The 14,038-nt window shown below is 39.3% G+C and overlaps 1 protein-coding gene across 1 annotated transcript; it reads left to right on the forward strand.

Moving 5' to 3' along the window:
- Positions 1 to 42: 42 nt before the first annotated feature.
- LOC127812135 (mitochondrial import inner membrane translocase subunit TIM22-3-like) lies at positions 43 to 12,435 on the forward strand. Its single transcript, XM_052352465.1, has 5 exons — positions 43 to 285; positions 11,162 to 11,226; positions 11,370 to 11,442; positions 11,518 to 11,571; positions 11,973 to 12,435. Exons 1-5 carry the CDS (start codon positions 105 to 107, stop codon positions 12,215 to 12,217), a joined length of 618 nt encoding a protein of 205 aa, XP_052208425.1. The 5' UTR covers positions 43 to 104; the 3' UTR covers positions 12,218 to 12,435.
- The last annotated feature ends 1,603 nt before the right edge of the window (positions 12,436 to 14,038 follow it).

Here is a 14,038-nt window from a genome sequence, read left to right on the forward strand (position 1 = left end):
TAACGACTGTGGGTTTGGACAATAAATGGAAAAATATCCGAACCAGAGCAGGGCCAGAACTGCCTTTAGGGTTAGAACTTCGAAGGTAGATACAGGTTGCAACGATGGCTGATTCCACGAACTCGGAATCCGACGCCGAATTCGATAACACTTCAAGCCCTAACCCTAATTTAGCTCCCAATGAATTGAGTCCCAGCAATCCCTCCGGTCCTCCTCTCGTTTGCCTCATCAGGTTCGCAGGCGATTCCGCCGCCGGCGCCTTCATGGGCTCAATTTTCGGCTACGGTAATCTCTCTCTAACTCCCCGTCAGAGTTATGGTTTTTTCTAGTATCTCTTTAATTCCTTGAATATTATATACTTTTACGGGCAAATTATAATGTTTAATTATGAGGTGAAGTGCATTGGGTCTGGGGTATAACGATGTAGACTTGGGAGATAGTTGTGTACAGATTGTGACTTTCAGTTGCAATCTTGGTATTAGCGACAGATAACACAATCAAACGATTAGATGGTTCTTATGACAGATAACATAATAAAAGAAACAGATGAATTTAGTTTCAAATTCTTTCACTTTATTTTTATCTTTTCCTAGAAAATTCTAGTTCCAAACGTAGCATGAAGTGAAATACGGAAGCTTTGCCTAGCCTAGCGGACAAACTTACCTGGTGAAATACTAGCTAATACAATCATGCTTTTTTGGCTCCCCCTTTTTTTTTTTTCGCCTTGTGTTGTATACTATCCAAACATTTGGTTTATGTTTGGGCTCCCGCCATCTTCTGACTCCATGACTTCATTGGCGGTGGCAATCTTAAATTTTCAAGGTCAATAATTCAAAGACTGTTATTTTGATGGTGTGCTACTGCTATGTATTTAAGCCTTGGTAGTCGACCATGCTTTTAAAGCTAGCTTTTGATCATCACAATCACTCGACTTTTCCACTCATGATACTGTCAGACTGTTCTAATCTATTATTATTATATTCCTTTTTTATGTATTTAAGTTTTACTTATGCTATAGGATAGGAGACTTTTGCGTTCAAAATATTTATCCTTGTAGCACAAAGTTATGTGCAATTGCAAAAGTGAATTTTTCGAATTCTTTACCCAAAACAAAACAAACTAATAGACTGGCAAGTTTTGTGCTGGTTTGAGAAATATTTTTCTTTCTGCTGTATGAAAGCTGCAAAAGTTAAACCTTGGCAAAAATTGATGGCTATATTTGTGTAGGTTGGCCGTTTAAAGTTAGCTGCATTAATCGTACAACTGAAGTATAAATAATTGATTTCATAATTAATTTGATTTCTAGGTGACAAATCTAGAATGCCCTGACTCATCTTCTTAATTAGTACAAGTTTATAGAAAGAAAGTAACCAAGGTGTTGCCACTCGCGTACAAGCAAAAGAATAAACCTGTAGTTTATAGATTTAATCACTCAGGTGGCACTGCAAATTTGAAAAAGTGGTTCAAAGATGGGTGAACATTGCCTGTTAGATAACTAGATAAGGAAGTTAAAAATCTCTCTATTAAACAGAATACTGGAACACCCTGTCAGACAACACTTCCTATTAGCATCAATTTTAATTTTTTATCATGCTGTAATTTGTAGCTTTATTTTACTGCTTGGTATTAGAGTGTGTGTATTAGTGATGTCATTTTAGTATTAGCTTTAGTATGTTAGTTTAGTATAAATACAAAACATTGTAATCAATTTCATTTTGGGTTGAATAATAATATATCTTCTTCCCCCTAGGGTTTTATCTCTCAGAATCTAATATGGTATCAGAGCAACCCTAGCTTTTGCTGCGCATCCGTCAGCTTCTTTTCGTCGGCTTTCTCTTGCTCCGTTGGTCTTCCGGCGTTCTGTTCGCCTATGTTTCCTCCTTTGTTCGGAGGAATTCTCTGTTTCATTTATTTTCGATCGAGATATCTGTTTGTGCTTCGATCGCTATTCTTCTTTGGATTTTATTTCTTTTCGCGATTTGCTCTTCGACTTTCTGTTCTTCCGTTTCTGTTTCTATTTTACGATCTTGCTATTTTGCTTCTTGCAATCTCTGTTTTTTTTCAGATTTTTCTCCAGATCTTCTCAGATCTGTTGCTTTCTTTTGTCGCAAGTGAGTTGCATTTTTTTTTATTTTGCATCTGGTTTGCATCATTTCCATTTTCATTTCTTGTGGTTTCCTTCTTGTATGTGAAGCTGCTTCACGAGCCTTTGTTTCTCTATTTCTTCCGCGTTCCGATTTAAATGTTTTTTTAATCGGAACATTTCCGATTGTGCCTCTTTTCTGATTGAAAATCTTCTTCAGCATTTTGTTCTGTTCTTCTTTCATTGTGATTCTTTGCGTTCAGTTCAGTGTTTCTTTGTGTCTAGTGTTCTGTTCTTCTTCATTCCATTGTAAATTTCCTTCGATATTCTGTTTTTTTTTCCAGATCTTGCTTCCTGTTATTTTTTTTTCTTTTTCCTTGTGATCTGTGTTTCTTCCATCGTTTTTTTTCCTCCGTCGATTTTGTCCATCAATTTTGGAGTTCCATTTTTTCTATAATGGTGGTCTCCTTCGATCGGCGATCTACAAATCGACTTCCTTGTTTGTCATTTCCAGATCTGCTCAAAATAAGAATAGCTGCCGCTGTCATTTTGTCGCTTCAAGATCTTCCACTGTTACTTTCTTGTTAGAGCTGTTTGGTTGCTGATGTCCATTCCAGCCCATTGTTATCAGTTTCGGTTTCCGGCGTGTTTATCGAATCTGCTCATTGGCGTGTTTCACTCGTGGCTGCTGCGGTTCTTGTTGTTGTTGTTTTGTTCTTCGGTTGTTGTTCTTCTTAGTTTGTTTTTGTTGTACTTTTGATGTACATGTAATATATCAAGCTGTAGATGTACAGCTTGAGGGGGGAGTATTAGAGAGTGTGTATTAGTGATGTCATTTTAGTATTAGCTTTAGTATGTTAGTTTAGTATAAATACAAAACATTGTAATCAATTTCATTTTGGGTTGAATAATAATATATCTTCTTCCCCCTAGGGTTTTATCTCTCAGAATCTAATACTTGGATTTACTAGTTATTGGTATAATTTCTAGAATGGTTGTTAGTAGTTTGTTAGCCAAGGATTGCCACGTGTAAAGGGGCTAGAATAGGACAAAATATATTGTTACAGCCGTTGGACAGGAAGGAATCACCTGTGGCAACAACCATTCTACCGAGTATATCACCTTCCAAGTCTCTCTTGGAACGGGAACAATGATGAATACAAAATTCTGAATTCCTTCTCTACTATCTTTCTCTCCCTCTCTCTTCTAAAGTCTTTTCTTTCTCTCTCTCTTTCTCTCTTCACTCTCCCTGTTTTCATCTGCAAACCGATTGCATCTTCCTAATTCCATCTAAATTAGGAGTGTGATCCTATTGTCACTTCACTACCGTGACAATTTTGGTATCAGAGCATTGGTTCTCGGCCGAAACTGCTAGGTTGATGTGATGGAGGAAGGAATCCGCATGAAGAATTTCGAGACACAGTTGCAGCAAGTCAATTCAACTACGTCGGAATTCCAAAGTAAGATTGATCAACTAGAGATCAGAGGTGTACGAAACCATGAGGCGATCATGGTTGGTGATGGATTGCAAGCTAGAGAGTTCCTTGGATGGAATGGAACATAGGCTAGAAGGGTCCATGGCGAGGCTGCGAGAAGACATGGGGGTGCAGATGCAGCAATTTATGATCATGTTCACTTGGCAAAACACGGTAAGAGTAACTCTTGACTTCCTTTCACATGAAAGGAATGATCCAATATTACCGGGAAATAGAATGAATAGGATGGAAGGAACCTCAGAGATTGAGGTAGATCTTGAGGAGGGATTGGAGGGAGTTATGGGCAGGGGAAGGAATGAGCAGCCTCATAACCATCCTCTTGGGTTTCCCATGCCTCAGATGGAGATACCGGTATTCGAAGGAGCTAACCCCTGGTGGTGGTTGAGGAAATGTGAGAGGTTATTCAATTGGCACAATATACCAAGGGGGTAAAGGGTATCGTTAGTTACTGCTTACTTCAATGAAGCAGTTGACGCTTGGTTTCAGGGGTGCCTTAGTGTCAAGGAAGACTACACATGGGAGGAGTTTTATGAAAAATTATGTGAGCACTTTGGGGAGAGGAGTATGTTGGATACTATAGAAGAGTTTAATAAGCTTAAGCAAATAGGGAGCGTTGGGGGCTTATTTGCAAAAATTTGAGGAGTTAAGATTGTTCATGATCTGTCACAACCCTCACTTATCAAAAGTTTACTTTGTGTCAAGCTTCATGAGTGGCCTGAGTGAGGAGTGACGACCAATGGTGAAAATGATGAGACCAAGGATAGTGGAGCAAGCCTCTAAAAGTGCCCAATTACAAGAAATGTCAATAGAGGCATTAATGAAGAAGCAAAGGCAGTAACAGAGAGGGTTAGTGCTGGGGACAAACCTTGTTGGGGGAAAGAACTATAACCGAGATATGGTAAAAGGAAATCAAGGAGTAAAGAATATAGGGGGATTGAGCTCGATTTCATATGGGGAGCAATTAAGGGAGTAAAGGAGATTGACTGGCCTTTTGTTTTCGATGTGCTGACAAGTATCACCCTAGGCATCAATGTAAGAGACAAATTCTGTTACTGGAAGGAGATGAAGAGGAGGTCCAAGGGAAAACAGAGGAAGAGGACATTGGGAAGGATGGAGAGGAAGATAATGGCGAGATCTCGATTCATGCTCTGAAGGGAGTAGCTAACAATAAAATTATCAAGGTGGAGGGTCAAGCTAACGGGTGTAATTTGATGATTTTAATTGACAGTGGGAGTACCCATATCTTTCTTGATGAAAGCATGGCCAAAAGACTCAAAAATGTCAGCTCACGAGAACCCCACCTTTGAGCGTGACAGTGGCCAATGGAAGTCGAGTGATGAGTAATTCAGCCTGTAATGGCTTTGGTTGGGAGAAGTAAGGGGAGAGATTTGAGGCAGACTTGAGGCTACTGCAGCTAGGGGGCTGTGATGTAGTTCTTGGCGTGGATTGGATGAAGGGGGTGAGCCCTATTAGCTTTGACTTCAATCGGATGGAGGTTTCCTTTTAGAAGGAAGGAAAGAAGATGACGTTGACAGGGGGAAAAGAAACAGGGGTGTACAAAATGATTTGTGGGAAAATATTGCAATAGGTGATCAAGGGAAAGTGGAGTTAGCTGGAAAATCTATTCTCAATTGTGGCCCTAGAGGATGGCCATGTTGAACAAAGGGGGCAAGGAGAAATATTCCTGACAGTCAACACATCCCAAGGTATGCCCGACCAGGTACATCACTTGGATTCTCTTAATACATTGCTGGAAGAGTACGAGGATTTATTTGTTGAGCCCACATCCCTTCCTCCTACCAGAATTTTTGACCACACTATAAACCTAAAGCCAAACATGGAACCGGTTAACGTTAGGTCTTATCGATACCCCCCAATCCAAAAGAATGAAATCGAGAAAATGGTCAGGGATATGCTTCAGCAATCTATCATCCGCCCTAGCCAAAGCCCTTTTGCTTCCCCTGTTATTAGTTAAGAAGAAAGATGGATCATGGTGATTTTGTGTGGATTACCGCCAACTCAATGCCATGACCATCAAGGATAAGTTCCCTATACCCCTTGTTGAAGACCTTTTAGATAAATTACACATTGCCCAATTCTTTTCTAAGCTTGACCTACTTTCGGGTTATCACCAAATTAGAATGAGGCCCGAGAACATACTAAAACAACCTTTAGGACCATGGGCACTTTGAATTCTTGGTGATACCCTTTGACCTCACCAATGCCCTAGCTATTTTTCAATCCCTCATGAACAGAATATTTGAACCCTACCTTCGAAAATTTATATTGGTATTCTTTGATGATATACTCATTTATAGCCCTACTTTTGATCAATACCTATCCCACCTAAAGACCACCATTGAGATCCTCAGATCTAACCAGCTCTTTATCAAGAAATCTAAGTGTGCTTTTGGTCAAGGGCAAGTTGAGTATTTGGGGCATATCATATTTTGGGAAGAGGTTAGCATGGATCCAATAAAAGTAGAAGCTATGGTGTCTTGGCCAAGACCTACATCGGTGAGGGCGCTAAGAGGCTTTTTAGGATTAACTGGGTACTATTGCCGGTCTGTGAAAGATTACGAGGCCATTAGCAAGCCTCTAACAGACCTTTTGAAGAAAGGGGGATTCAATTGGGGGCCCTTAGCTTAAGAGGCTTTTGAGAAGCTGAAAGAGGCCATGAGTAGGGTGCCGGTCCTAGGGTTGCCCGACTTTAAAAAACCTTTTATTCTAGAAACCGATGCAAGTGGAATGGGCATTGGGGTAGTGCTGGTGTAGGAAGGAAGGCCATTAGCATTTTTGAGTCAACTCTTGAGCCCTAAGCATTCAGGGCTCAGCATCTATGAGAAAGAATTTATAGTTGTATTGATAGTTGTTGACAAGTGGAGGCATTATTTGGAGGGAGGCAAATTCATAATTAGGACCCATCATGAAAGCCCAAGGTTTTTGTTACAACATAAAATACACACTTAGCTGCAAAGGAAGGACATGTCTAAGCTGATGGGCCTTGATTATACCATATAGTATAGGAAGGGAAGGGAAAGGAAAATATTGCGGCTGATGCTCTCAAGGAGCCATGAGGAAGGGAGTGCAACAGCCATAACCCTAGTGGTCCCGGAGTGGTACCAAGAGGTGATTAACAGTTACGAGGGAGATGAGAAGATAAAAGAGCTACTAGAAAGGTTGTTTGTGGGATTCAAAGAGGAAGAGGGGTACACCTTAGTTGAAGGAATGTTGAGATACTAGGGGAGAGTGGTGATTGGGAATAATGCATAACTCAGGGGTAAAATCATGCAAGCCTTACACGAGTCTCCTCTGGGGGGGGCACTCGGGAGTGGAAAACACCTACTTGAGAGTTAGACAACTCTTTCATTGGTTGGGAATGAGAACAGAAGTTAAGAGGTTTGTGATGGCTTGTGACACTTGCAAGAGGTGTAAGTTAGAAACGGTAGCCTACCCCAAGCTATTACAACCACTGCCTATCCCCAACCAAGCTTGGTCAAGTGTGTCTATGGATTTTGTGGAAGGGCTACCCAAATCAAAGGGAAAAGACAATATATTGGTGGTAGTGGACCGGCTTACCAAATTTGCTCATTTTATAGGGTTGACTCACCTTTATACAGCTCAAGAGGTGGCTAGAGCCTTCTTAGACCGAGTGGTTAAGCTGCATGGGACTCCTAAGTACATTGTTTCGGATCGGGATAGAATTTTCACTAGTTTGATGTGGAAAGAACTCATGAGGGCCTTAGGAACTAAACTGAGCATGCCTATAGCATATCATCCTCAATCAGATGGGCAAACCGAGAGGGTGAACCAAAGTTTAGAGACCTATCTAAGGTGCATTTGCCTTTTACAACCTAAGGAGTGGTATAGGTGGTTATCTTTGGCCCAATGGTGGTATAACACCATGTCCCCCTTCGAGGCCCTATTTGGATACATACCACCTATCCTACCTGTCGTGGGGGGAGGCTCTAATGTGGCAACAGTGGATGACTATCTGCAGCAACGAAGAAGGGTATCACAACAGTTGAAGCAGGAACTAGCAATTGCCCAAAATCGAATGAAGCAAACAGTTGACAAGAGAAGGAGTGAGAGGGAGTTTGCTGTAGGGGACGAGATGTACTTGAGGTTGAGGTACCCCCATTTAAAGTCAATTACTCATGGAAAGGTAACTAAGCTTAGTCTCAAGTACTTCGGGCTTTTTCCCATAGAGGCTAAGGTAGGAAGGGTGGCATACTGTCTAAGGCTACCTACAGGGTTTCAAATCCATTCAGTGTTTTATGTGTCCCTTCTAAGGAGTTTTGTGGGAGCACAACCGGTGAGTACTGTCTTACCTATACTTCCTAGAGAAACTAACAAACCGGTGGAACCAGAAGCTATTATTGAAAGTAGGGTGGTATACAACCACAAGGCTCCCTTGATACAAGTATTGGTCAAGTGGCAAAACAGTTCGTCTGATTGCAGCCCGGACCTCCTAAAGCAGTTCCCAAGGACTGCCAGCGCCCTTAACATTTCTTGAGGACAAGAAATCGGTTAAGGGAGGGGATTTATCATGACAACACTTCCTATTAGCATCAATTTTAATTTTTTATCATGCTGTAATTTGTAGCTTTATTTTGTTGCTTGGATTTATTAGTTGTTGCTGTAATTTCTAGAATAGTTGTTAGCAGTTTGTTAGCCAAGGATTGCCATGTGTAAAGGGGCTAGAATAAGACAAAATATATTGTTACAGCCGTTGGACAGGAAGGAATCACCTGTGGCAGCGACCATTCTATTGAGTATATCACCTTCCAAGTCTCTCTTGGAACGGGAACAATGATGAATAGAAAATTCTGAATTCCTTCTCTACTTTCTCTCCCCTTCTCTTCTAAAGTCTTCTCGTTCTCTCTCTCTTTCTCTCTTCACTCTCCCTGTTTTCATCTGCAAACCGATTGCATCTTCCTAATTCCATCTAAATTAGGAGTGTGATCCTATTGTCACTTCACTACTGTGACATGCCCACCTCTCAAAAGTAACTCTAAACCTTTTCTCATATGAGAGACAAATGGCCCAAATACCAAGAGGGCTTATATCTCTCCATTCCAGGTTTGTGCCATCTCCAAGTGCTCATAAGGTCCAAATCATTTATTGGGAGACCTGCTGGAGGCCAAACAAATTAAGGAATAAGGACCATAATGCACAACACCATAATCAATGAAGGGATGATCTACCTACTGATTCACAATTGATTGCACATACAACACCAATTGTCATGAATTTGTCTTCTCTTAATTGGATTCTCTATGGTGAGGGTACTCCTCTGAGTCCTCTCCACATGGAGAAAGCGACAATTGAAGGGGCTTCTGAAGTCCAAGTCCCTTTGAAGGAACAGTAGTTTTTGTATGACTCACCTGCACAGCTACACCATGTAAAAGGTTCAACTCAAACTTCCACAATGGCCTAACTCATGGGTTAGATTCTGCTCATAAAATATATAAGTATTTCATGCTGAACGTTCTTTGTACGTATAGATGAAGACTTGGAACAATGTGCTAAGCACAACCAAGCTCTTAAGGACAAGTGGATGACGGAAATAAGATCTGATGTAACTTTTCTCAAGTGTAATGAAAAAGTTTGTGTATGAATGATCAAGTTTCCCTGTTATCGGTCTAACTCAGATGTTCTTCAGTTAGAAATTACCTGATGAACTATGACCTCCTTATCTGATGTTGCCCTGGGGTGGGGCAGTTTATTAATGTGGGTGCACATATCAGGTCTCACCATGTCTCATTCTTCCCCATAGCTCAACATGGCAAGGGACCAAGCCTCTCTAGGGACTTCTTGAAATTTATGATGATGTACTAGGTTATTTCAAGGGCCATTCATACCCTTATGTGTATAGGGATTGCTTTGACCAAAGGACATGCACTTGGTGCCTCCTTTTTTGCCAGAGACTGGCCACTTTAGCAATTTGAGTTGAAATATCCTTATAATAGCGGTCTTTCCTTAGCATCTCCATTGCAAAATATCCATTTAATAACTCCTGGTGTTCTTTAGAACCAATCTCTTTGGTTCACCGCTTTGAATCTTCTTGGCATCTCCTCATGATGACATTTGCCGCTAATTTCTTTAAGTACCTTGAGTCTGAGGCAACACTCAAAAAGCCACTTATCTTCTGAGCAGTACCTTTTACTATTTGTGGATTGAAAGATAGGACCAAGTGTTTCTATCATATGCTTGTCAGCAGCTTTCACATGCCACAAAAGGACCGACATCTCAGCCAGCTATTGGGAGAGAGGTACTGAATAACAAACCAACTTTTTCTAATAATCTGGCCCCTACCATAACAAGGATAATAATCAACTCCATTAACGCATGTGTGACCAGGGTCTCTGCCAGGCTATATCTTATCTAATTCTGAAGATTTTGCTATTTCAAGGATCAAGAAGATTCCATGTTTATTATTGCACTGGACCAATCCCATGAGAACATGTGTTGCTTTTAACAGCTCAAACCTTAGCCACATGAGTTAGCACACTTCATGTCTATATAAAAAGGTGTTCCCATTTAGTAGGGACTGACCGCATGTCCGTTGAGAGTGTATAAGTTTGCGACTGCATCTGATTTATCCAGAGGCCGAATCAGGGGGGAAGGCCGGCCTCCTCCAGAACTAGGCGAGCGAAGCCCAGACACCTGGGTCATTAAAAAAAAAAAAAAAAAAGGTGTTGCATCCTTTTGAGACTAGAGAGAACACTTCCATCACTTTTCCTTTACTAAAAATCCAAATATATTATCTATTACTCTCTTTTTTTCGGTCCTCACCGAGCTTCCTCTTTGAGAGGCTCAGCATATCCCTAGTTCTTCAATAACCACCTTCACGTCCAGCACAGAATGAGCCTTGATCATGACTGATTTTTTCCTAGACCTTCAGTCCATTGATCCAATCCTCACACCTATTTTGATTTATGGAACCAACAACATATCCAGCCTTTATCCTACTATGTGGTGTCGGCTACATGAATTCTAGACTTTCATGTATTTTTGTCTTTTGTCATATTTTCATTTAAGCTCATACACTTTATATCAAACTTTAATGTCTCTCTTAAAGTCTTCTTGGGTTTGTCTTTATCTCTTTTTTTGACTAATTATTCCATTTCATCAACTCTCCTCACATGAGCGTCTCTTGGTCTTTTTCTCAGATGATCAAATCATCTTAGTTTAGTCTTTCTCATCTTCTCCTCGATTGGCATTACTCCTACCTTATTACGAATAACCTTATTTCTAATTTTGATTTATGGAACCATTGATGAAATATTTATTATATTCTTATCTTGTAACAGCATCTGATTATAAGATTATTATGCCCTTTTTGAGTAGGTTCCAGGTTACCCATACTCTATTCAGATGAAATGTCACCGATTCACTTTCAGGTTTTAAGGCTTGTTGGGACCAACTTTGAAATTTAAAGAAATGTGCAGTGCAAAACTGCCTACTTATTGAAAGAAAAAAAAAGGAACTATTTTTCCATGAATAACAATCTATCATATTCTGTCTGATTTAGCAGACATGTTAAAATTATGCTTATTGATTTCTTTCTGTGCTTCAGGTTCAGGATTGATAAGGAAGAAAGGGTTTAAAGGATCTTTTGCTGAAGCTGGATCTTCTGCTAAGGTATGATGTCCAATTGTTTGAGTTATTAAAAAGACAAATTATACCAGTGAAGAAAATCCTGTTGTGTTTTTGTATGTACCCAGTTATGTTTATTTCTTATGAAATTGAGGTCTCATTAATTTACCAATTTTTTCTTTTTCCAGACATTTGCAGTTTTGTCTGGAGTTCACAGTTTGGTTGTCTGCTTTCTAAAGAGGCTGCGAGGGAAGGATGACGGTATGATATCTGTACTGCCATGCTTACACTAAACATGGTTGTTCTTTTTCTAATTTTTGGTTTTCCCCCTTACAGTCATTAATGCAGGGCTAGCTGGTTGTTGCACTGGCCTTGCTTTAAGTTTCCCAGGTGTGTGCTACCTTTAGTAACGTAAATATGCAATTGTTTTCAGTATTATTCTTGTTAGATTTATAATGATCCAGCATGCTGGGTACTTTTTACAGCTTATGGTTAAAGGAATAGTATTCTTGAGGTCTAAATAGAAGAAGGAAGTTCCAAATTTTAGAATTGCTTAGTTTTGAGGATTGTCTAGCTAGTTTCATAACAATGAATGTGGCTTGCACAAAACAATACAAGCTATAGCTCAGAACGCTGATCACATGGCACAGCAACCTTGGGATTCTAGTCTCTGAAGGGATGTGAAAGAACTGAATTCCCACAATAATGGGTCAGCAGCATATATGGATGTCCCTTTGTGGCTGTGCTTGCCTGCCTAAATAGTGCATTGCTTGTGCTATTTATATTTGTAGGTGCTCCCCAGTCCCTTTTGCAAAGTTGCCTCACCTTCGGGGCGTTCTCGTTCATCATTGAAGGGCTTAACAAACAGCAGCCTGCAATGGCACTTTCGTCGTCTTCCACCAGAATCAAGAGCGGGCACTCCAGCATTCTCACTCCGTTAGCACTGCCTCTTCCAGACGAACTCAAAGAATCGTTCTCTTTTTTCTGTCGATCATTGAGAAAACAAGACAATGGAAGATTTCCTGCAGCTCGCTAATCCAGCCAGGAGTTTCAGCAATTGCACCTTGAATCATCTGTAGAATAGAATTGCTGGTGTGATCATGAACTCTGTAAATTTGAAGGGGAGATGCATGACCTTACCAGACTCCATTAGATAAATTTTGGCAATCTAAAACCCTTGAAATACTTCTATCCTTTGGCCTGTCATTATAAGTATTACCTTGACGTTTGAAAAAATAAAGCGAATTCTCCTAAGATTTAATGTAATGTTGTAATTTTTTTTCCACTATTAATCAACCTTTGTTAAACATTAAAAAATGATCAAAATGTTTTTATATTTAAATATTTTCGCCTCATTTTTCTTTTACATTTCTCTCCTGTCAAATCTTTCATCTCTCTCTCCAAATGCCTGGCAGCAGCCGCAGCAACGAAAATAACTATAGTAAGTCTCTCTCTTTCTTTATCTTCTTCTTCTTGGGTTCGAGCCCAAATTAGGTTTAATTTAAACTCTTATTCTTCTTCTTTTTTCTCTTGGGCCTATTTGATTAACCATATTTTTCATAGAAAATGATTATTTTCTACTCAAATTTTAGATTTTGAGGTGTTTGATGGACCAAAATTTTCATGAAAAATATTTTTCAAGTTGTGGTCACATGATGCTTTTTTTTTCCACTTTTGTTGGAAAAGAAATTTTCATGGGAGAGGGAGAGAAATTGTTTTCTAGGTAAGGGAAACCATTGATCTTTGATAGAAATTTCCTATCTCACATATCTGCGGTGAAAGAGGGGGAGAGGCAGCGACGAAAACTCAAGGGAAACCATCGATCTTTGATAGAAATGGTTGAGAGAGAGGGCGAGTTAGAGTGATGGTGAGTGGTCGAGGGGTGAACGGCGATGGCGGCAGCAGCAACCAGTGCTGGCGGCTGTGGCAACTAGTGCCAGCGACTGTGGCTGCGATGGCCAGTGATGGTAGCAGTGGCTCCTTCATCCTCTTTGTTGGGTGTGTATATATATTTGATTTATTTTTTAAATATTTTGTATATGTATATTTGATTTATTTTATGTAATTGATTATTGCTTTGTATATTTATCAATTATCTGCATGTGTATATGTAATTATTTTCATGGAAAATCATAGCAATCAAATACCAAAAGTTGAAAAAATATAACAATTTATAAGTAGAAAATTAAGCTAATCAAATACCTTCAATTGATATTTTCCTTGGAATTGAATTGTCTAGAAAATATTTTCTTTCTCTGTAAATTTCATGTTTGCAAGTAAATGCACTCTTGGGATTTTCTTTTTTTGGGTTTTGGGTTTCACGGAACCTAGATCTAGATTCCATCAAACTCTTTTTTTTTTTTTTCTTCTCTCTCTCTGTTTGTGTTATTGATTTAACGAAACCCAAATTTTGGTTTTGTCAAACCCTTATACTTCTTTTTCTATTCTCTCTTTCTTGGTTCTTTATTTAGATTTATAATACGTTAGCGATGAATCCATGTGAATAATCTATTTGCAATGAACCTAGATAGGTAGCTCATCGTATGCTAGACAAGACCTACTAGGATCATCATTCGACACTACCAATGAACCTAGTGGGTTCCATCTTGTGTTAGTTAATTTTTTATTTTAATTTTATTTTTAATATTTTAATTATATGAGAGGAGAGAGAATGAATGGTAAATTGATTATTTTACCTCTTTCTTTAATACTAGGGGCAACTATTATTATTTCTCAACTTTTAACTTTTTTTTTTACAATTTGGTCAAACTTTAAAACTATTTTTTACATTTTACCCTTCATTTTATAATGAGCTACAGTTCAATTCCAATGGTTGTCTTTTATGAATCAAAAAAGG

Source organism: Diospyros lotus, chromosome 10 (genome assembly GCF_014633365.1).
Source record: "Diospyros lotus cultivar Yz01 chromosome 10, ASM1463336v1, whole genome shotgun sequence".
Classification (NCBI taxonomy): Eukaryota; Viridiplantae; Streptophyta; class Magnoliopsida; order Ericales; family Ebenaceae; genus Diospyros; species Diospyros lotus.